The 24,748-nt window shown below is 42.1% G+C and overlaps 1 protein-coding gene across 4 annotated transcripts in view; it reads right to left on the bottom strand.

Moving 5' to 3' along the window:
* Ctnnd2 (catenin delta 2) overlaps positions 1 to 24,748 on the bottom strand; it is an 843,638-nt gene that overhangs the window by 123,594 nt on the left and 695,296 nt on the right. For all 4 annotated transcript variants that reach the window (NM_001271502.2, NM_001415019.1, XM_087614127.1 and 1 more), the window contains 2 exon segments: positions 7,572 to 7,757; positions 13,514 to 13,631. In NM_001271502.2, coding sequence (NP_001258431.2) covers positions 7,572 to 7,757; positions 13,514 to 13,631 — 304 coding nt within the window.

The following is a 24,748-nucleotide window of genomic DNA, read 5'->3' as shown; positions in this document are numbered from 1 at the left end:
GCCGCAGTATACAGCTGAAGCTGGGCGGAGCTAAAGGCTAGTCAATCGTGTTTTCCAGACACTGCATTGTCCCCTGGTTCTGTTTACAGATAAGTGGAAGAGGTTTGTAGCTGAGAGACTGGATACTTCTGTCAGGGTGGAGGCAAGATACGGGGGCTTCCTCTACAAAGTATTAGGACAATGGCATCCCAGGGTAGCCTTGTTGCTTCACCTCCTTATATGGTCTGCACCCCCATACCTCATGGGATGGGGCTGGGCACAGATCTCTGGATGAAAGAAGTGTGACTAGGATGGCTCTCCCTTACTGGACTCACTTGCCACCTTTTCTTTATTACTATGTTGGGGACACTGGAACAACGCTTCTTCTTATCTTGATTTCTTTTCCTGCTCCTAACATCCCATCCTAGCCTAGGGAAAGCTGAGGTCTTCTGTCACTGGCATGTTGACATCTTTGGAAATCCTGTTGTCTCAGGTATTTGCTGATTCAGATGGTCTTGCCCAACCGGAGAGCTGTCCCTTTCAAAGGGCCAATCGGCAAGGTCTGGAAGGAGTCTGGGTCCTTAAAACTGGTGAAGGAGGAGGTGTTTCTGGCATACCCAGACATACCCAGACTGACATACCCAACACAGAGAAGTATCCAGCACAAAATACTTTTAGTGCCTGGAAATCCTGGTCCAGTAGGCTCAGTAACAATTTTGACGGCATGGAGTAGTGAGCAGTAAGGTATTAACTAAGCAAATTAAATCAGACATATGTTTTAGTCTGTGGACTCAATGAACGTAAAAGAGTCCTTTCAGGTGCTATCAGAAGTGATAAAGAAGGAGAAGAACCTCATGCATGGATAGAAGCAATGGGCCTGTGCAGCCGAGCTTCTTTGGAATGTGTGATGTGCTCCTTCTGGGACACTGAGTATGGTGTCTCGAGTCAACAAGTTCCTAGCATATGGTGGGGTGAGAGTCGAGCGAGACAAGGCTGCAGCCAGCAGTGGGAGTGACAGAAAGCAGCAGATGGTTGGAAAGAAGTGGTATCAAGCAGCAAAATAAAATGTGGTTGCTAATAAAAGGAAAACTGTCTGGGAAGGAGGAAGCAATTGTGACATTAAGACATGAACATTTAAGGCCATCAACAGTTCCATGAAGGATAGAGTCATTGGTGCTTGTACTGGTTATTTCTGGTTGTCAACTTGACTATATCTGGAATGAACTATAAGCCAGAATTGGAGGGCACACCTATGATCTAGATCTTGATGCATAGTGGCCATGAAAAGCTTAGGTCCAGGATTAGAGACTTGCCTTTAATCTGAGGAGACTGTGGCAAGGAGATCTCTGAGTTCAAGTTCAGCCTGGAACAAAGCAAGTCTGGGATCCAGGCCTGGTGGTATACACCTTTAATCTGGGCCACACTTTCTGCTGGAGGCCTACACAAGGACATTGGAAGAAGGAAGATTCACTCTTCTTCCTGGTTTCACTTACTTGCGGTAACCTTTGTTAGAACCTGCTTCTACAAAAGACCAGCTGAAGCAACTGGCCTTGTGAGACTGATCAATTGTTAGACTTTTGGGCTTTGAATCCACAGCTGCCCATTGTTGGGTTAGGTGGACTATAGACTGTAAGTCATCACAGTAAAATCCCTCAATATAGAGTGACCCTAGAGAACCCTGACTAATACAGTGCTTATATGTGTAAAACCAAATTTATCTACTTAACTTGTCAGACATGGAGTAATTAAGCCAAATACTGGAGGCTCAGTTAGAACACGAGAACTTAAGTTTGGAAGTCTAGTACCCAATGAAAAAAGCCAGGCATGGTGACATCCACTTGCAATTTCCACACTGGGGAGGAAAGGACAAAATTTGTCTGGAGCTGGATGACTAAGCTGGTCTAGCCATATGGGTGGGTGGGCTTTAGGAACAGTGAGAGACACTGTCCAAAGAAATAAGTACAATTGAGGAACATATATGTGTACATAAACTTATATGTACATTTGAGCAGGATCATATCTACATATGCCACACACATACAAAAATATTAATATTAGTTCAGGTTTAGGTGTTTCACAGTAGAGAATAAATCTTCAAGAATTGAATAAAGAGATAGATGAGATTTAACTACACAGGCATTTACTACAGTTTATATCAGTAAATATTTAGAGGCAACACACATTTTCCATAAGTAAGGACTTGGGTAAGCACACCATGGCATGAATCCAGGGTGGAATATTCAGTAGTTTTTCTGTTTTCCAGTCTGAAGGGCCAGGAAGGAAACAGGCTGTGCTACATCAGGTCAGAATAAACAGTGGGCTTTCTCTACTTTTGCCCCTGTCATAGATGGGGCAAGGCAGGCAGTGGAGGAGCCATAGGAGTGCAGATAAGAACAGAGTTTATGAACAATGAGATGACTAAAGATTCCATTATGGCTACCATGTGTAAGTATTGCAACACACTTTAATTTAAATGATAACACTTCCCTCAGAGAGATATCCCACCAGGTATACTTAATATCCCATCGTATCCCTCTTTATTCATTAAGTCAATGATGTTGAAGGGTAATTTACACAGGATCCTGGCTGTTCTAGAAAAGCATTGTACTTCACAGCACTCCTAAAAGCTAAGGTGCTGCTGTGACGTACAGACCACCTTGATATCAGTGATGTGTGCAGCTTCCAGATGGGGGCCCAGAGGGAAGGGAACGCTTGTCTTCTCTCTCTGTGAATGCGAAGGTCTCTTGGACCAGGAAGAGGAGTTCAGCATCCTAAAGATAAGAGCTCTGGAAGACATATAGTATCTGCTCCTGACAACTGTAGGGTTGTCATCCGCACCCGTGGGGAAGGTCTGCAAGAAGAGCCTACATGCCTACACACAGTTGACAGAGTGTCATTGCACTCCGAAGGGTCAAGCAATACTATAGATAGAGGTAAAATGAAATGGATCTAAAATGGTGGATGCTCTCCTAGGAACTGTAATTGCAAATTACCACAGACAAGGATGCTGTGGATATGAATATTTTTTCTTGTAGTATATTTTTATTTTACTTACATATGACGGGTATGTAGACATTCATCCTTTAGTGTTTTGGGCGTCAGTTCCAGGACTTAATCCATGCTCAAAATCCCTCACAAACATAGTGTTTGCATATAACCTAGACCCAATGCTCTGTTTGTTTTAAATCATCTCTAGATTGCTTATTGTATATAATATTGTGAAAATTATGTGTACATAGCTGTTATACTATATTATTTCAGGAATAATTGCCAGTTTGGAACAGAGTTATTTCTTAGTATTTTGTCTATAGTTGGTCGTATCTGTGGCTGCAGAATCCAGAGGTGAAGACCACTTAGATTTCTTTTCATAATCAACAATTGTTTTGTCTGATAGGGAACATAGTCCCATGAATTCAAATCTTCAACATAATATTTGAATGAGTAATAAAGTTCACAGTTTTACCTTGAGACATTGCATGGTATTTAGTATCAGAGTCTCATTTTCAGGCCAATATCATATATGTGTCATGTGGTGGGCTACATATAGGATTCAAGAATGCCAATGTCTAGGTCAAAGTACTTTAATCCAATATGATCTAAAACAATATTTACAAGGATGCTTTGACATACATATACTCTTCATGTACACAAATTCTAAGGTTACACATGTTGGTGTATATGTCTGTATTTGTGTATATGCATGTGAACAGGTGTGCATGTCTGTGTCATGTGTCTATACATGTATGTAGAAAGAGGAGAACTTCAGGTATTTTTCCTAAGGCATAATCCATCTTTTAATTCTTTCTAGACAGTGTCTTTCTAACAAGAACAAACACCTAAGCAGGCTAGGGATCACGTCTCCTCAGCGCTAGTGCAGGGATTGGAACCATGCAACCCTATACTCAGCTTATTTTACATGGACTCTAGAGAGAGAACCGAGTACTTCATTGACTGAGTCATCTTTCCCGTCCACATATCCTAAGCTCTTAACTGATGATTATGTAGAATGTGCATCAGATTGGGTTTCTTGATAAGTCCAGAGGCTGTCAATTAATTTGTTGACATTTTATATGGCAGAATTGACAATGTCTATGGCAGAATTTATTCAGAGGAGATAAAAACCCAGGAAAGAGGACTGTGGGATATACTATCACAGCTACTTGGATACAAAATCTCTCCAGGAAAGATAAAAGTCTGGACAAACCCTGGTTGTAAACATCTTCTTAAAACAAGACCCTAATCAGACCGACAGTCACCAGAGGCCACAGTTTGATGGCCATACAATGGAACTGGTGTCAGGTGTTGACTGCAAGTCACAACGAGATCCATACTTCCTTCTATCCACCCTCTGTGGGACCCACTAATGTATTCAACTCCAGACACAAGAACCGGAGAGGAATCTCACTAAATATAAAGATAGGGAGTAGATTGGGGACCAGTGGGCACTTTTTACATAAGATTGGTTAGGAAGGGTAGAACTGAGGTTTAATTTGGTTGAGAGACAGCATTCTCCCAGAATAGTGATGAAGGAATTCCAATGGGAGTTTCATAGATGAAACTTCTCTACAACTACAGGAGACCTGCCCGCCACCAAAACATTATTTCTTACATTGATAATGATGCAATAGCTCATGCAACCAAATGATCACAAGACAAAATCTATTGTTTTTAAAATGCTGGTCCAGAAGGATCATGTGTGGAGCCTGATCAATTGCCTGTCACTCATCTGCACACGTACATGACTTCTCATCCCTCTGAGAGGTGATTTTCCTCGTGGCTCTTGGGACGGGGGTCTGAGCTCTAGAGTTTCCTGTTGCTTTTGCTTGCTTTACTTCGGCAGTTGTCTCTGTTGGTGTCAGGCTCTTGCTGAGTGAGGCCAAGGTCTACTTGGCTTGCAGCCCATAGCAGGACAGTGTGGTGCGACCCTTCAGTTGTGACTGAGCAGAACCCAGAGCACTGTCACTCGGTCTTTGGCCACATTGCTAAGTTGAAAAACAAACCCAAAATGGCTTCTTAGTACAAAAGAGGAAATTCATTAATTTTGTCTTTCAGTTTTCCAGGTTGTTGCATTGATCTGAGATGCTAGGTTGTCAGCACAAACTGTACTGCACTGGGCTGACACTTTGGGAAGTTTTATCAAGAGAGGAAAGCAGGACCTGGCTTTGTGGTTCAGCAACAGGGACTGAGAAGAGTTAGCTGCCAGGAACCTTTCTACCAGAGGGCAGTGCACACACTTGTGACATGGATCAGGCATGTTTGCATAGCAAACACTTAATTAAAATCAAGAATATAGCAGGCTTTCATAGTGTACCTTTTCCTGGATTATCTATGTGAAGAAACATTTCTGAGACTTTGTCTTGTAACTAAATCTGACTGCAGAATGGTATAGGATCTTCTACAACTCAAAATACAAATGTCATTATTTTTTGAGACAGCATATCACTATGTAGCATTGGCTAGTCAGGAATGTGTTGCATAGACCAGGTTGACCTCAAATTCAGAGATCCACTTGCCTCTGCCTCATTTCTCTGAACCCAATCAATGCGGATCCCCTCTGTCATCTGAGAGCTTGAAGTACATGAAGGGCAATAAGGAAGAGCTGGGATGGTTGGGGATGGTTCTCTGTCAGGTCAGGGTCTTAGAAAGTGAGGCACCAGTGTCAGACTAAAGACTGTGGCAAGCCTTTAGTCACTTGAACCTGGGGGTGAAGTTGGGTATAGGAATGGATGCAATGCCAGTCTAAAGTGTCTCCACTTAGGACTGATGTTATTTTATACCTCTTTCCTGAAAGTACCTTCCAGAATCCGTCTAGGTGGTCCAGCCTTTAGAGGTTTCCCAGTACAATTCTATGGCGGTGGGAGATTTTTCTCTTATGGGCCCTTATGCCATGTGGCTGATATTTCTGGGGTGGGGAAGCAGTTTTTGTCTTGTGGTTACAGAACAGTTGAAGACAGAGAATGCATTGTATTTTCATAAGTTCCTATTTTAGTTAGCTCAAGGTGAGAATGTGCGGAACTGTACTTTCTGGCTTCCTGCTGTCCTAGCACAATGCCACAGGATGAGAGTTAGTAAGCAGGTAGAATAATGGCGCCGTTTTAATATTTAGTGAACATTGATGAGATGCCCTTTGCCACCCCTACAGTTGGAGGGCATTAAGTGGCTGGGTTTAGTACTTCAAACCACACAGGAGAGACACAAAGTTCTGACTTGTCACAGAGGAAAAGGCAGGACAGGGGAGTGTATTTCAGAGTGGGAAGGCTCTGCTCAAGGCAGGGAGCAGGGTCTTTAAAGAGACAGGGGCATGCAGTTCCATGTGTTGTGGGAAATACCTGAGAAGTTCTCAGGAACCTCACCTAGCTGCTATTTACAACTACAGATTTCGGATACTGAGTCCTTCCAGGAAAATTCACAAACAAGATTTAAATGACATTCCTGCTAATCCTTACTCTAAGAAAAACACTTTCTTTAAACTCTACTTGAAGTAAAACTATTTGCTAAATAGTTTAGGAAATATTGTCCTAGTATCTAAACAAACGTATGGGTACATTATCTTGAATTCAAAAATTGGTTACAGAAAGGGCTGTAGGCCCTGTCTCTCTTTAGCAGATACTTCTATAGGGCAGTCAGGTGATGGCTTGGCAAAACTCTCACCAATTGATGCATAATTACAGTGTCCAGGAATAGCTGGCCATGTGACGTCAGTGCCCAGAGAAGGACACTTGAAGTGTGAAGGCTGTTCTCACCACTTCGGGCCTTTCTGCACAGCAGTCAAACCTTACAGGTGTCGACAGCACAGATCATTTCATGTTGAGTAGGCCTCTTTCTTTAGCTGCAGTGTTCAGAATTTCCCAACACTGTGCCCCAAGACTAAACTTCTGGCATCATGCAGTTGCAGCTCATGAATTCTTATCCCAACTTCCCAGGGTTAAACAAAAACAATAACCAGGTCTTCTGATTCTGCTGTCAAACACATACTGCATCTCATGCTTCCTCTGTCAACTTCCCTTCTTACCAGATTTTTCCTGTCCTGGGCATTCACCCCACATGGATGGCAGCCTCCTTCCCCAGCCCCAGAGAGGCATTTGCCACACAGCACAGAAGCTCTGGTACCTGTATCCCTCTGCCCACACTCTAGGAACTGGGTCATCAGGGTGTACCAGATGGCTTTTTCTTTACTTTGGAAGTTCTTATACTGGCTGAACTGGAAGACATATGGGAAATTTCTTAACTTCCACCATGTCATCTGTGAAATCCCTGCAGGAAAATCCTGCAGACATGCTAATGATTTTACCACACACTGTAAATGCAGAGCCCTGTATCTGATCTGATCTGTCTGTCTATCCATCCATTTATCCATTTATCGTCTGTCTACCCATCTATCTATCCACCTATCCACCCATTCATCCATCCATCTATCATCTATCTATCCATCCATCCATCTGTCTGTCTATCTATCCATCTGTCTACCTACCTACCTACCTACCTACCTACCTACCTACCTACCTACCATCCATCCACCCACCATCATCCATCAGTGGTGATATTGTACTGAGAAAGGGGATAAGCATGCAGCTGTGAGTGTGCAGCATCACCTGATCCTGGGATTTCTTTTTCTTCTTCTTCTTGCCCCAGCACCCAGAACTCTCTGCGTCCTTGCCATTGGCCTCCCCGCAGAGCAGCCCGTCCAGCTCGTCTGTGCCCATGTGCTGTCCCTGAGACGTTTCTGCTGCTAGCCGGTATGAGAGGTTCCTCAAGATGCACACACAGTTTTCAACGGTCTGCAGTATCCCCAAAAGAAAAAGGGAAATGGAAGAATGAGTGTAAGTGAATCAGAAGGCGGCTCTACCCTGGAAAGGCGGTCCAATCTCCAAGGACACATTGGTTCTCAGATTCATTTAGCTCTGCTCACAGCTGCAGCAGGAAGAGTTTGAGCAAGCTTGGAAGGTCCCATGATCATTCTCACTTGAGATACAACAGTCAGCAATACCGGATACTTCAACAAACGTCAGTCATGGGTCATTGAAAGGCAGTTGTGGGAACTGGACACATTTGCAACTATAAGATCACAAGCCATTAACTGGCTGCTCCTGCTTGAAGTTTAAGGTACCTGAGTCATTACAATCACAGGATGTTGTTGCACACCATTTACTAAGAAATATACAGTTTTGGCAATGCTGGAGACCATACAAGGGAGCCTCTGAGTATGGGACATACAACATTTTGTCTTGGCTTTGGAGGGAGTCCTAGCTCTGCCCAATGGCTGTGTGGCTTTGGAAACCTTCTGTACCTCTGTTTTCTCATTGGTAAAACAGTAATGATAAAAGCACCGACTTCACAGGGCCATGGAGAGGATAGGATATGGTTATAGACAGAGCACCACTTGTCACTGTCACTAGTGCATTGTGGAGATGATATAAAACATATTACAGACTTTAAGGGAAAGGCTCAAGTAAGCTGCATCTTGCAAGTCAGGGACAACCTGAGGGTTGTTTTATAATAATGCTCTCCCAAGCTCAGCATTCCCCTGTGTTGATGACTACTCCTAGCTGCTATAGAGTGACAAGAGTATTGTGACAGAGGCTGTATGACCCATAGAGCCCAAGGCATTTGTACTTTGACCCTTTGCAGAAGAAAGTGCTTCCCTAAAAGAAAGCTGATTCTGTGTGTGTGTGTGTGTGTGTGTGTGTGTGTGTATTTGTGTCTGTGGGTGTATCTATGTGTACCACAGCACACACATAGATGACCTAAGATTCTGGAGAAGTTTCTGGGATCTGTGGATCAAAGTCCTGCTGCCGGGCTCATGCAGCAAGCACACTTACCAGCTAAGTTATATCACAGGACTCCAAAACTGACCTTTCCAATTTTGTTCTGGACTTAATAAATGGGGCAGTGGAGATAAAGAAATAAAATTCTCATCTTAAGAAAGGGAAAACAAAAGGCGAAGAAAAAAGGCCCAAATTTTATTTTGAAAACCCTTGCATCTCGGCCACGGTTCAGAAAGTCACTATGTGGTGGCTGAAGGCAGGAAAAATAATAATAATGTCTTGTTGCAGAGGGAAGAGTATGGGTGAGCCAAACTGGGTAGCACACTGCTGAAAGCTATTTCCCTCTGGTCTGGGTCAGTGTTAGAACAGGCAGAGGCCAAGGGACTCCAATCCTGGCCTGCTTCCCTCATGGGCTGGAGGCTGGTAAAGGGCAGCCCATACTCTTTACCTGATTAGGGGTGTCAGTCAGGAAAAGCAGTTCTTTGGACACTCTCTGGGGCCAAGCCATTCTTGGCTATTTTTTTCTCAGCTTGCTAAGGTTTCATGGCTGCTAATCCCATAGGCTTCGAGCCAAGATGATTTTCAGTTTTGAGCATCCTTCCCGCACCAGGAAAGGAAGCTGGTGTGAAAGCAGGTAAGCAGGAGATGATGCGTGAGAGACAGACACGTCTCTCCTTGAAAGGAAAATGTTATGACACAAGTCGGGACAATTTTCAAATCATCTCGAACTGATTTCTCTTCCCTCAAGGACTTGGGAGAATACGTTTCATTCTCAACTGGTTGTTTATCTCCCCTGGGGCTTCGCTCTTCCTCTATCAGGGAGAGGAGACTAAATCTGCAGTTTTCGAGAAGTGCTTTATATAATTACTCTGCATCTAGGGAGGTGATGTGGGGAGAAGAAGCTGGAGAGAGACAAAGAAGGAGCTGGGGAGGATGGGAAGGAGAGGACTCAGACAGGAAACCCTTGCCTCTTATAAAGCTGTCTGGAGTTGGATAGTCTGGCTGGCATTAGGTAGGTTCCCAGTTCAAGAGCTTTCCTCTGAAGGGGATGTGGAAAAGAAGGGAACACAGACCAGGGGCACCGGCAGAAGGCATGTGACGTCTGGCGCCTATGCATGTGACATCCATTACTGTCAACAGTGCTTTTTAGTGCTCTTCTTGGTCACCAGGGTCATCTCGACTCCTTATTTTCTATTAGAACGGGCTAATTTGGATGTCATCTGTGGAGGGTTCTGCCATATGTTACCCATTCAATAAACTGTACCAATTACAGGAGAAGAGCCACGAGCTTGCATGGAATGCGGGCTCTTGTTCATTAACTTCCCTGGCCTTAAAGAGAATGTGTACTCGTGTTTGCCTCTCTAACTTGTCATTGTGAAAGCTCAGAAGTGGCCAAGCCGAGGGCTGAGTGGAAAATTATGGTGCAATCATAATACGTTAAAAGTCAATGGTACAATCCAGCCGGCGGAGCTCTGTGGAGTGATTCATCACACTGGATGGGATCCTTCCACACCCAGGGCATCTGGTTATGACAGTCCTTCCTCTCATAAGTAGAGGGTACTTGGGTACAGTGATCTAGTGAGTAGGGGACACAGAGGGCACTAGATCCTGTTCTGATGTCCAGCTCAGCACACTCCCTACTCACCAGGGACATGCGAGACCTTCTCAGTCTAGGTTGGAGAAGCCCTCTGCTTCAACTTTCTCATTTGGGAAATAAAACATGGATATTAAAACAGATCATATCCTCGCTACCCCAGGAGTACTAGGAATCTGACCAGTCAAATAGTCAGACAAGGATGCTTATGCCACAGGGCATGTTGGTGTCTAAGCCACACATCTTCAGAGATGGGGGCAAGGGAGCTTAGCAGGGACACCAGGCAGTGGCTTTCATTTTCATTCACCTGCGAGGTCCAGACAGTGGGAAAGCTGTTTGTGTCCATTGGACTGAAAGGCTCAGCATCTGCGCACCTCAGCCTCTTGCTGCTGTGAATATTAAAACACTCAGCATTGCCTCGACAGTGAGCTATTTCCATGAGCTCCTTCATAACTCACGTGTCTGCTATGCTAACAGGCCCTGGTAAATACTCAAGATTTCTTTTAATTTCCTTGTCAATGATATTAATAGTTCTCCTACGATTATCAAGGGCCCTTTATAGAAGAGGGATGCTTAAGTCTTTATGGCATCACATCCCATGTTTGAAATGAGTAGTATTTGGTCCATGACTGGCCACAGGCCTAGTGGGAATCAGGGATGGGGGAAAACATGGTGTTCACAGCTGGACTAGGCCAGTGTTCACAGAACCATATTGTCAGAAGATACCTTGAACCCAAATCTTCAGGGCGACAGGCTTAGACACTAGTACTTTTTTTTTTAATTTCTTGGTAATCGTTATGCACAGTCAAGGTTAAGAAGGGCTAGATTTAATTCACCCATAAAGGTGATCAATTGGTAAGCCTATTGCAGTGTTATTTAAAATTTATGTTTATTTTACACACATGATTGTTTTGCTTGCCAGTAAGCATGTGCACCATGTGTGTGCCTGGAGCTGAGTGCCCAGAAGGGGCATTGGACCCTTTGGAGCTCGAGTGCAAGGCAGTTATGAGCTGCAGTGTGAGATCTGTAAACTGAACTCTGCAAGAGCAGTAAGTGCTCTTAACTGTCAAGCCACTTCTCCAGCCCTAAATGACTGTTCCTTTGTTGTTGTTTTTGAGACTGGGTTTCACTTAGCTCAGGCTCATACTTCATTCAGTGTGGCCGAGGATAGCCTTGAACTTGTGATCTTCAAGCCTTTAATTCTGGGTGAGTGCCACCGCATCCATTGTATGAGGTGCTGGGGCTCGAGCACAGGGCATCCCACCAGGACTGTAAGGAAGCACCATGAAAACTGAGCCCCTGACATTTGTCTTCCATCTGACTTTATAGCTACATGAGCTTATGCAGGCCTCCTAAGTGGTCTATTTCAAAGCTCCATCCATCCAGGCAGGATTTTAAGCCATAATACCAACAGACCACAATTCACTTCTCAAGAGCCAATTACTTGTGGCCAAGGTTGGGTGTTTAGATTTGAAGGGTGGCAATGGGGCCCCAGTGGGGGTAATAAGATTCCAGCAGGCATCTTCATCAGTTGTTTCAAAGGTAATTCTGAGGCAGAGTTAGTGCTGGAAACCATGGGATCACGGGAAGCGTTCACAGCCATGCCATCCAAGTTCCTTTTAGGACATGTTCCGAGCTTGGAGACACTGTTGTTTGGTGTTATGGATTCCTGAAGAGAATATGTTTGCAGGGACTGACTGACTAAAACCTCTGTGACTGCAGACTGTTTGGAGTTTCACAGGTCCAGAGGCTCTACAATTTATTATGGGTGATCTTTAACCTATTAAATAATCATGCTTTACCTTCTTGGCCCCTCAGACCATCAGACCTAAGATCCCTTCCTAGCCAGGCTCTTGGATTTGGAATATACTAAAAGAACTCTAGTTTTCTATCAAAGAAAGGGCTAAGAGTGCTGTCAGACAGCATTCAGGACATAAAATAAAGTAAACCACCTCCTCTGATTTTCCTACCAATGTATTTTTAATAAGTCCTGTTTTATAATTTTTCTGTATTTTACTACCTTAAAAGCTTCATAAAACTCCCTGTGACCAATCCCTTAAAGAAAACCAAGTCCTTTCTCATCCAGTGAGAATTGGGGTAACAGGAACTAGACTTTTTCCTTCTTTTTTGGAGGGAAGTGTAGGCCTCAAGGGCGGAGGGGTGGACCTGGGAGGACTGAGGAGTATAATTATGGTTTATGATGTGAAATTCCCAAATAACTGGTAAAAAATATTGTGAAAAGAAAAAAAACTCCATGAAACTAGTTCCATGTCAAAAAATTGGAATTTGGAGTAATCTAAATCCATGCTCCCAGACCATGGCCACTCAAATCAGGCTCCATGGTAAACTCTGTCTTATCCCCTTTGAGTTGAGAGCTGTGGTGGATGGGTGTAAGGAAAACTATTGGTATTGAGTGGATGGAGAGACCAGAGAGTGTGCTTAACAAGCTCAATCCACACGCTCACAACATAGGCTTACTCTGCTCCAGATGTCTGTAACAGCAACTCCAGAGTAGCTCTTATTAAAGAGGACAGTGTGTGCATATATTATTTTTAAAAGTATAGGTGACATATAGCTTTATATCAGGATTACTATAAGATTTCATTTTTCTAGCTGTTAATTAAAACTAATTTGATAAAGACAAAACAAAATATCTCAAATACTGGGGAAGACAACCAATACCTAATTCTATTTCGGTCTATGAACTAAACACAGTACAGTGGCTTTGAGCCATAGCATGCTGGGAGCTTTGATTAAACAGTTTGAAAAACTAGGAAGGATTTTGTAAGATTTTAAAACATCTTTTAATATAATGAGTTATCAAATCTAAGAGAATTTCAGTATCTTTGTCTTTAAAAGTATATATATATATACTTTTAAATAATATATATATATATGAGATATGTGATAACTTATACTCGTCCTGGACACCAGTGATTTGAGTTAATTACACCAGTCTGAATTTTCACTAACTGCTGGTGGAAAATTCAAGTATTCAAGTGCTGGACCTCAGCTACCATGACCATACCTTTAGACAATGGTGGAGGTTATCAGGATAGAGCTCAGAATGCAAGCATGAAATACCGTGGTTGCTTCCCACAGCTCCTAGCATTTGTTTAATCTCTGGGGCTCCTTTAATCACTCAAGAAGATGAAGCTATGCAAACACCACCAACCTTGCTATCGATCTCACTGCTCCCCAGTGCAGACTGAATCACGTACAGCAAGGCATCCGTGAGCCCATCACACTCCCGCATTCTGCGGCGGGCCTCCTCTCCAGCTGAACTTACATTCCTGAAAAGCAAATGAACATGTCAGGGATCGTCACTGTGGTCTCCAAGAGAATACCCTTTCTTATATAAGGAAGCTTGTTTCCTTTCTTCAGTCTTCAATGAGGGTGTAGCTTTAATGAGTGAATGTGATTGCAGGAAACATATATCCAGCTAAGTCGTAAGCATCTACTGCAAATAGAGAATGCAGAATTCCCAAAGTGGTGTGTCAGAGTTCCAGAACTCTTGATAATTAGAAATTTCTAGGAATTCCAGAGATTTGCCTCATTTACAATTGAAGAAGTGATCAGGAACTTTTAAAACATTCTTCTGTAAGAAGTCTCAAGTATTTTCACAGACAGAGCTTCCAACTTACCAAATATTTTAGAGACTTTTTTTTCTGCCCTAAACATATACCTTCCATGGCCATGCTGGAAGTATATTTGTAGCAATTCATTTTAGGGCTATCATGTTTCTGTGTCATTGGAATGTCTCTGACATCGCCCATAGGCAGGAGATAGACCACACTCTTTCCCATCTTGCATATCCCGAGCTAAAGGCAACAGAAGGAACCTGACATAATACCTTAAATAGTTATGACACAGATGTGCATTCCTTTAACTCTATAACAGACACGTGATGATGTCCTAGTAGATGGAGAATCTCTGGCATGTGTAAGAGAGAATCCTTGGAGCACTTTAGTTATTCTGTCACTTAAGAATGTTCTTGCTAAATACAGAGGCGAATGCCAGCAGCAAACCACTGAACTGAGAATAGGTCCCCCGTTGAAGGAATCAGAGAAAGAACTGGAAGAGCTTGAAGGGGCTCGAGACCCCATATGTACAACAATGCCAAGCAACCAGAGCTTCCAGGGACTAAGCCACTACCTAAAGACTATACATGGACTGACCCTGGACTCTGACCCCATAGGTAGCAATAAATATCCTAGTAAGAGCACCAGTGGAAGGGGAAGCCCTGGGTCCTGCTAAGACTGAACCCCCAGTGGACTAGACTGTTGGGGGAAGGGCGGCAATGGGGGGAGGGTTGGGAGGGGAACACCCATAAGGAAGGGGAGGAGGGAGGGGGGAGGGGGATGTTTGCCCGGATACCGGGAAAGGGAATAACACTCGAAATGTATATAAGAAATACTCAAGTTAATAAAAAAAAAAAAAGAAGAATGTTCTTGCTACGTTTAACATCTAGTTCTGGTAGAAATTTCTTGCAATGGTTGTTGACAACCATAGAAAGAATTCTGGAAGATATGAATGAAACATCTGGAAGATGTTTCCATTAGATATGAATTCATGGAAGGAAGGACAATATTGGAAGAATTGGAGAGCACAAGAAAGATGAGGCAAAGAGACTGAGATACTGTAATGCTGCCCAACTTTGGGAATCCTAATATTGATCTGAAAGGCAGAAATGAATTCTACTCTGGGGTCTGACCCTGGAAGCTTGGATGGAGATGGATAAAACATAGCACCTGGATAACACAGAGCACAAGATCTGCATCTAAACTCCATGGGGTTGCAGGAGTAGTGCTCTTTGCCCATTGCTGGGAGCTGAAGGGACAAGCCACAACAATCTGTGCATTTGGACAGATTATAGGACTTCATTCCACTACCTTGGCATGCATGGTACTTTCTCATTCCACTGCAGACTTCTTTTGCTGGCCCTGAACTCTTCTAAAGATAAAAGAGCTGATATCCCCACTGTGCAGAGAGGTTCTCTGAGGTGAGAGTCAGTGAGGGGGATGCAATAAAACACAAGTCAGTGGAAGAAGGAATTGAGGGCTTCAAGTTGAAGGGGGAATCTGGGTGACTGTTTTTGGGGGGATTTATTTTAATTAAAGGAAAACAGATCTAATGCTTTTAAAAGGCTACTGATCCTACTATTTACTTTGATATCTAAATGTTTAGGAAGAGGGTTAAAATAGTACTTTAATATAACATTATGAAAGGTTATTCAATTTAAATAGGATTTTTAAAAACTGATCTTAAAATATAAATAGAAGATTTTAGTTGCTTAGAAAAGGCAACTAGGTAAATATTAAAAAATATTGTAATGTAATTTCTTACAAATTTTAATCTTTGTTTTTCAGAAAATATCTAGTGGAGAAGGAGGAGGATGAAGAGGAGGATGAGGAGGAAGAAGAAGAGGAAGAAGAGGAGAATGAGGAGGAGGAGGAGGAGCTAGCCTTTGTTAGGAATAATGTGTATGATGCATGGTAATGTTATTAAGACTACAAATGACATTATAAAAGAATGTTCTAGATCAACCCACCTAGAAAGGATTTCTACCAGCTTGTGCCTTGAAGACATTCAGGAAGCCTGTCAGAAATTCCCTATAGTTTTTCATGGCAAGAAGAGTGTTGGATAGCAATATATGTGTGACTTTTGCTTGGTGATAGTGATGGGGTTTCCAAATTATTATAGATCCAGACTCTGTAGAATGGGCCATATGTAGCCTAGCATCTGTATCCTCTCTCCACTGATAAACTCAGTCAATTCTCAGTGTAAGCTCATGATGGGAGCAAACTGCCCCCTTTCATAAGACTTCATGATGATCAGGCTAGTTTCACTGGTTCCAACAAATGTATAGAACCAGCCAACAAGAAGAAACAGGAATGAACAACTTCATGAACATTAGATGTTTCCAATAGGAATTTGACGTTTTTCTTTACCCTAGTTTTTATTTGATTCCAGATCATCTTTCTCTCATACACACACACACACACACACACACACACACACACACACACACACACACACGCATGCTCTCATTTTGAAATTTGCAAGGTACTGAGAAATAAGAAAGACTAGTCAGGCTTCATGGCACATGTGTTTAATACTAGTACTAAAGAGTTAGAGGTGGGCACAGCTCTGTGAATTCAAGGCTTGCCTGGTCTACAAAGGTTGTTATAGTTAAGTCAGAGATACATAGTAAGATCCTGTCACAAACAAACAAACAAACAAACAAACAAAAACAAAGGGTATTAACACTCTAACAGAGGAGAAATGACTAGGACACACATGTACACTCCCCCTCTTTCTCACACACATATATACACACACACAGTGTCTCACACTCACAAACATAAATAGAATAATATACACAGAGACACATATAAATATACACAGATACACAGACACAAACATACATGCTCAGACACACACACACACACACATTTTCTGCATCTGTGAGGAGGCTTGGTATGTACCTTAAAATGGGTGTCAAAGCATGTGTATCTATTTTCTAGAGATGGTTTTCTAGATGCACTTGGGTATACGGTTTGAATCAACTATTTCCAAATGTGTAAATGCACCTTAGGATGGCCTTTGTTTCTGCTGTAATGAGGAAGATGCAGCCTATCACTGAGTTCGGGGTGTGTGGGGTGAAGGTGTGAGTAGATGTGCACAGCAGTGTTCTCATCGGCAGAAGCATGTGCCACATGGTAGCCACACCATGGAGCAGAAAGCAGGAGCTGGAATCCATGCCAGGGTGCACTGTCATTTCTCTATCCTCTGTAACCTTCCTCTACTAGCCTAGCTCTACCTCTGTGTCTCTATCCCTTGTGACCTGCTTCTGTTATCCATGCTCTACCACTTACCAACACCAAGTGTTCAAACCCAGGAACCTGTGAGAGACACTTGGTGTTCAAGCTGTAAGACACTTCTTGTGCTTTCCTCAACACAAAGTTACTCTTCCAGTGTGACACCAAGCATTTATTATTGTTGATTACTAACACAGGGGAGTCTTGCCAGCTGATGGTTTAAATGTAGACATATCAATAGGCCACAATAAAGACATAAGATAACCTCATGTTATCTCAGCTTGAATCTCTGCCTGCTAATTTACTGTGAATGCTTTGTTGATTGGGAACTAAAACTAGCAAGTGGCTACTTTTAATTATATTCTGCCCATCATGAGGGAGGCAATGTCTAAATCTATTTAGAAATTGTGCAACAAAATTATATGTAAAATACAGCATCAAAAATTCTTGAAGATTCTTTGTTAAATAAAAACCTCATATATATGTGTGTGTATATGCATATATATATACATATACATATATATATATATATATATATATATATATATATAAAATCTAGACCCTAGAAATAACCCATATAACCCCGATTGAATTGCTAGGCATGTATTTGGGGTGATCCTTCATGGAGGCTCAGAGAGGACATTGTGTGAAGCTGTTAAGGTGAAGCCTGGATTGCCTGGAGTCTCCAAGATGTAGGTGATGCCAGAACCATGGGCTAGCTGCCAAGGAAAGCTCTTAACAGAGTGGAAAGAGGCCAAAAGAGGGGAGGGTGTTGTAGTCAACAAACCTGAAAGGAGTTGGAGATCTGAAAAGTGCTTTGATATCAAACATGGAGATATACTTTGGAATTTGTTCTGGTGGTTTTCAGTCCTGCTTGGTATTTCCTTACCATGCTCCATTTCCTCCAATTTGGAATGGTAACAAATATCTTGTGCCATTATATGCTGGGACTATGTGATCTGCTTTATCATTTTGATTTTACAGGGGATTACAGTTAAGAAATTGTAGGACTCTCGGGAGAGACTTTGGACTTTGGACTTTTAGATAGGATTGAAACTGTTAAAGACTAAGGGGGCTTTTGAAGTTGGACTGAATGCATTTCTGCATGACGTTGTGGCTATTAGCTTATGGGGACCAGGGAGTGGAATTGATTGTTTTAAAATGTTTGGCCCCCATAGATTCACATGTTTGAATGCTTGGCCATAGGGAGTGGCAATAATAGGAGGCATAATCTTGTCAGAGTAGGTATGGCCTTATTGGAGGAAGTATGTCACTGTGGAGGCAAGTTGTGAAGTCTTTTTTAAGCTCAAATCCAGCCCATGGGTCCCTGTCACATTCTGCTGCCTGTGGATCAAGACATAGAATTCTCAGCTCCTCCAGCACCATGTCTGCCTGCATACTGCCATGCTTTACACCATGATGATAATGAACTAAACTTCTGAAACTGTTAAGTCAGCTCCAATCAAATATTTTCCTTTATAAGAAATGCTATGGTCAGGTGTTTCTTCACAGCAATAAAACCCAAACTAAGACACACACACACATACACACACACACACACACACACACACACACACACACACACACACGTAGACAAAAAGCAAAGCAACAATATTAAAAGCTATGTGGAAAAAATGCTAGCTCATATGCTGAGGTAGAAATGTAATAATAACAGCATGCCTTTCATCAGCTACCTTAAAAGCAAGGCCTGATATGCCGAGCCTGGAACATAAAGCCAACCAAGATCACTGTTTTCTATCAACATTAGTTAAAAAAAACATTTCAAGGCAAGCACAAATTAAGACAATTGATGCTAAATAAATCAGCTTTATAGAAAACATCTTAAAAGAATAATGTACAGGGAGTAGGAAGGAAGACATTCTCATTCAGGAGAACACAGGAAGCAATACATTACAAGAGAGAAACAGATACAAGTAGGGAAAGAATCATTACTTCCAATACACAAACCAGTTAATTTCTAACACTAACTGGTGAAGAGGAAGAGAAATGTCAATAATCCAGTCAACCTATACACTAGCTAACAAAATCACAGTCAATAGCAAACTCCTCTCAATAACAGCCTTAAATTCAAGTGGTCTCAATTCACCAAGCAATACAGACTAAGTGACTGGATTAGAAAACAATATCCAACTGTCTGCTGTGTACAAGAAACACATATTGTAAAGCCATCCACAACATGAAAGTCAATGGATGGAAATAACCTGCCAGGCAAAGAGAAGCTGCAAATAAACTGGCACATCATTTCTTAAATCTCATAAAACACATGTCAAAATATAACTAGCCAGAAAGAGATGAAGAGGGCCATTATAGTTTAGTAAAGAGAATAATACATTGAGAAGATAATACACTGTAAGTATTTAGGCACTAAACCTCAGGACTTCCAATTTCATAAAGCAAACATCAAAGGTATAAAAATATCATGTGGTTTCTGATAAAATGATACTTGGAGACTTCAATATCTTATTCCCATATTTAGAACATGCCACAGATTGACTGGATATCTGCAGACTATGACATCCAATGGGCAGGGGTTGCATTTTCTTTACAACAGTATGTGGCACTTTCTCTAAACTTGAACGTATACATCATAGGCCACAAAGCAAGAACATTGTGTCCTCTAAAAACCAGAACAAGACAAGATGCCCACCCTCTCTCTCTTATCCAATAGAGCATTGGAAGTCACAGCCATGGGAATAAGATAAGAGAAAGCTATGAATGGATGTAGACAGAAAAGGATGAAGTACAATTTTCCTTCTTCTTAGATAACACAACACTATATTTTAAAGAAACTACAGACCCCATCAGAAAACTTTGAAGTTTTATATATATGCTGAGTAGTTATAGCCTAAAACAGTAACATTAAAAACTCATGAACTTTTTTTGTATCAACAATGACTTTGCCAAGAAAGAAATTAGGAATAAACACTCTACTGAGAAAGTCTTATAAAAAAAAAGAAATAATTGGACTATACCTAACCAAGGGAGTGAGATGCTTCTAAAAGGAAAAGTTTAATATTGAAAAAGTAAATTAAATATATTCAAAGATATACTTATTCATTTACCCAGCTTGTGAACGAATGCAATGCACTGACTGAAAATGACTGCACTTCCAAACCCAGCCTACTAACTGTGCAATGCCCATCAAAACTTCAGTGACACTTTTCACAGCACCAAAACAGCAGGAATGAAAACCCTATAGTTCACATGGAAAGGCGAAGACTACAGATAGGCAATATACCCAGAGTCAGAAAGCACAGTGCTCGAGATATCACAATATCTACTCCAGAAGCCACAGTAACAAGAACAGCATGGTACTGCAACACAACACATGCACAGACCCATAAAACAGAATAGAGCTCACAGACAGAATTCCCTACGGCTTTGGCCACCTAATGTTTGACAAAGCTCTGAAAAACTTATATTGGCGGGAAAAAGCAGCCTATTTGACAAACAATGCTGTTTGAATACCACCTATAGAGGATAAAATTAGATCCATATCTCTCACTACACACACACACACACACACACACACACATGCACAAATAATTCCAAAAGAATAGAATTTCAGCTGATGAAACTGTTAGAGGAGAATAGGTGAAACACGTCAAGGTAGAACTGTAGGCAAGAGCTTTGTAACTAGGAGATCAGTCGCCAGGAAGTGGGATTACAGGAAATCACAAAGCTTCTGTATATGAAATTACAAAGATTCAGCACAGCAACAGAATATATATATGTATATATATAAATGTGTGTGTATGTGTATATATATATATGTCACACACACAATTCCAAAAGAATAGAAGGCTTACATCACACACAGAATATATATACATATGTATATACATACACACATATATATGTACATTATGCATATATAATTTTTAGGAAACAGGGTCACCCCTGAAATCATTATGCTAAGTAACATAACTCAGTCTCAGAAAGACATATACTGCATATTCTCTCTTGAATGTAGATCTTTGATTCTAATATCAAATATTTGTGTGTGTGTGCGTGCACACACGCGTATGCATGCACATCTCTGTGTCAATGTAAGTGTGGGTGTGTAGATTATGAAACTAAACAAGCGAAAAGCAGTTTTAAGGAAGCATGTATACATGTATGTGTTTATAACTAAACACCAATGACATAAGAGCACAAAAGCAGCTACCAGAGGTGCAAAGTCACAAGGAAGGACAGATTTGGGGTAAAATGGGAGGAGCCAAAAACTTATGTATGAAAATTCCATAACAAAAGCTATTACTTTGTGTGTTAATTAAAAAATGACCAACGTTTTAAAAAGCGTTATCTGAAGTACCAGGCAAACATCACAAGCCATATTAACTATGTTAGGATTAGCCACACTTCTGTACATTTCACTGGGGAGCTGAATTGACGTAAAGCCCCCGACTTCTTTCTCCGTCTCTCTCTTTCCACATCTGAGTACAAATGGCACCTCATCCCAGCCCAGCCAGAACTATTTCCTGAGAATCGAGCTTCCTTAATTTTTAAAGGATTAGCATAGTCTAGCTGTTTGGATTACTGTGTGCCTGGTGCTCTTCCCCTGAGGAAGGCAATTTCTTTATAAATCGAGAGCCCGACGAGGGCTGGGTAATTGCTTTGCAGAACTGCAGGGACAGAATGCTTCAGCGGCCAAAGACCAGCTACCTGTTGCGGCCAGCAGAGAGCCCTGCTGCCACTCTGTCTTTAGAGCCATCAATGCTGCATGAGCTCCCCAACGGCCCCCAGGTCTCCTCATAAATGAAAAGTATCAGGGGGAGATGGATGAGCTCCTCTTTGGCTGGTGATCAAACACTGTCCCTTTTAAGGCTTCCTGGGTATGCGCCTTCTGCAGTCAGCCATGCATCAGGGAGCACTGTTCTAGGGAACCGAAAGCACAACCAGAGTTACCTGAGTTGAAAGACACCCTTTTGCTCTCAAGTACTACCTGGAGCTTTAGCTACATGATTCCAATTAGAGTAGATGGTTGCCACAGAGTTAACTGCTCCATGAAATGTCTGCTAAAAGTTTTCCATGGGGCTAAATTACAGGGAAATCACAGGGATAAGAACACGAAAGCTGTGTGGCTAAAACCATTAGCTGGGAACCTAATTGTGCCTGTGGTCCTGTGCACTCCCCAAACACACCCACACTGTTCACAGTTCTTTCCTATCTGGCTCTACTAAGAGCACAAGCTGTACTCTCTGACAGGTGACCACTGCTAGAATATATTCAGTGTCTCCACTTAGTTCAACTTCTGGACAGTGCCTGCCTTCTTTGATTTCACTAATTTACAAAGAGTTTTACTTATATGTTTGCAGTGGGCGTGGAAGCCAGGGTATACTACATGTGGAGCCACCGGGTTAACTACAGATCTGGCAAACTATGCCTTTCTGAAGTACATATACCACTGAAGCAAGCACACAGACCATGCCTCAAAAAGAGCCCTTGATGGCCCAGCTATAAGTGTACAACCACCAATGAAAAAAGTCAAAGGTCCAAAGTAATTTAAATTGAAAGACTGATGCAAGAAAGTGTTTTCTTCCCTTTCTGTGAATTCAAATTATTCATCAACCTGATGTGGTTTCATAAGAGAAATCAGAAATTTATACACACACACACACACACACACACACACACACACACACACACACACACATTGAATATTCTACAGTGCTCCGATGATATCTCAGATACATACAGTGCTCGGATGATACAGTGCTCGACATAATCTATGATCACTAGGGAAGAGTCTTAATTAAGTATTTTCTACATTGGGCTAGCCAACAATGTTTGTGGGGCATTGTTTTAACTAAGTTAATTGATGTGGGAAGACCCAGACCATCATGGGCAAAGGCATTCCCGAGGTGAGGAGTCCTGAACTCTGTACGAGTGGAGAGGCTAAGCTCAGCACAAGTGGAAAAAGCAAATAGCACACACGCATGCACTTCCTTCTGCTCCTCACTGTGAATGCAGTGGACCAGAATCTTGCTTTCACTTTCCCTCAGCGATTAACCATAGCCTGGAATTGGGATCCATTCAAATCCTTTCTCCTCAAAGTTATGTTTTTGTTTCTTGCCTTTATCACAGCACCAGGAATGAAGCTAGCACACTGACTATTTGGAACTGTGATTGCACTGCAGTGCAGTGTTACACATCCAGGGTCAGGTTATCTTGGGCTACGATTACTCTCCTAACAGCCACTCATTGCCCATTTCTCTCTGTGATCAAAAGCACTTGTGAACATCAGATATAACTGTTTAGAGTGTGTTAACTCTGTAGATCACCAACCCCAAAGCTAAGAATATCCTCAGACAGAATCTGAAGCCTATAATAGGGATCTCTCCCCTTTGGGGTAACCACATTCCCACCATTGTGTAGGTTGATGTCATTATGCAGGTGAAGGCAGACACAAGATAAAATGAAGCTTGTCATTGGATGAGAAGGAAGGGAGGCAAGAACAGAGATTTCAGAAGGAGAGGGAGGGAGAAGCAACATGGAGGCAGACTTAAATGATCCTCGCCATACATCTCTACCTAGATAGAGGTTCTTATGAATTTTTCTTAAGGGATGGATTTCTATAGGTCAGTTTATCTTATCTAGGTGGGTGGTTGCGAGTTTATTGTGTGGATGTGTTGTGGATTGAGATTTTAACATATAAATCTGATTGTTGGGTTGCACTGTGTTGAGTCTTGATTTTACCGGGTAGCTGGAACTAGAGAGTTCATGGCTAGTAGAGAGCTACCAGGAGAGATACTAACCAGAGATAAATTATGGTTAGTTTCATATGGCCCCAAGCGTGCCAGAACTAACTTTAGGGACCACCAGTGTGCCACGCTGGAATGGCTCATGGACCACCTGGGTCTGAGAGTACTTGGGGGCAGTGTGGAGCCACTGAGATAAAGATACCCCACAGTGCCATGTGGCCCCACGGGTGCCAGCTCTAACATGGGATAAAAGGTTACCAGTTTTTTAATACTTACCGCAACATTATTGTATTTAGAAAATGGTTTGATTTGTGAGTTTCTTTTGCTCTTTAACTGGAAAAGGCTCAGGAGACCATTTCCACGTTGGAACATGGTATTCAGGGCAATGTGAATCTATGTTTCCAGGGTCATGTTCTCTCCTATTTGGTTCAAGAATAAACTATACTGTGATGCTTTTGAAGTGGCAGCTTTGTCTGGCTTAGACAGAGATACTGAAGATATGAATTTAACGTTAACTTCACGGAGCCTCCAGGAAGATAAGCATCAAATGATGATATAATCCAAGTCATTGCATTATTGACACTCCGTGGGTGTTTGTTTTGTTGTTGTCTGCTTGCTTGCTTTTGGAGAGCGTTGTTTTTTTTGAGAGAGAGTCCCTCTACATATCCCTATCTGTCCTAAACTTACTATGTAGACGAGGCTGACCTGAGACTTGCAGAGATCCACGGTCCTCTGCCTTCCAAATGCTGAGATTAACAGGGTGCATGACTACACCCCACTTTAATCCTGCATCTTCTGAAGAGCAGAGCAATAATGACAGAGAAGGGACCACTGGGAATCTGCCACCTGCCTGGTAGGTTTGAA

The sequence above is a fragment of the Rattus norvegicus genome, chromosome 2 (assembly GCF_021556685.1).
Source record: "Rattus norvegicus strain SHRSP/BbbUtx chromosome 2, alternate assembly SHRSP_T2T, whole genome shotgun sequence".
In the NCBI taxonomy this organism is placed as follows: domain Eukaryota; kingdom Metazoa; phylum Chordata; class Mammalia; order Rodentia; family Muridae; genus Rattus; species Rattus norvegicus.
This window is presented reverse-complemented; position numbering and strand designations above follow the sequence as displayed.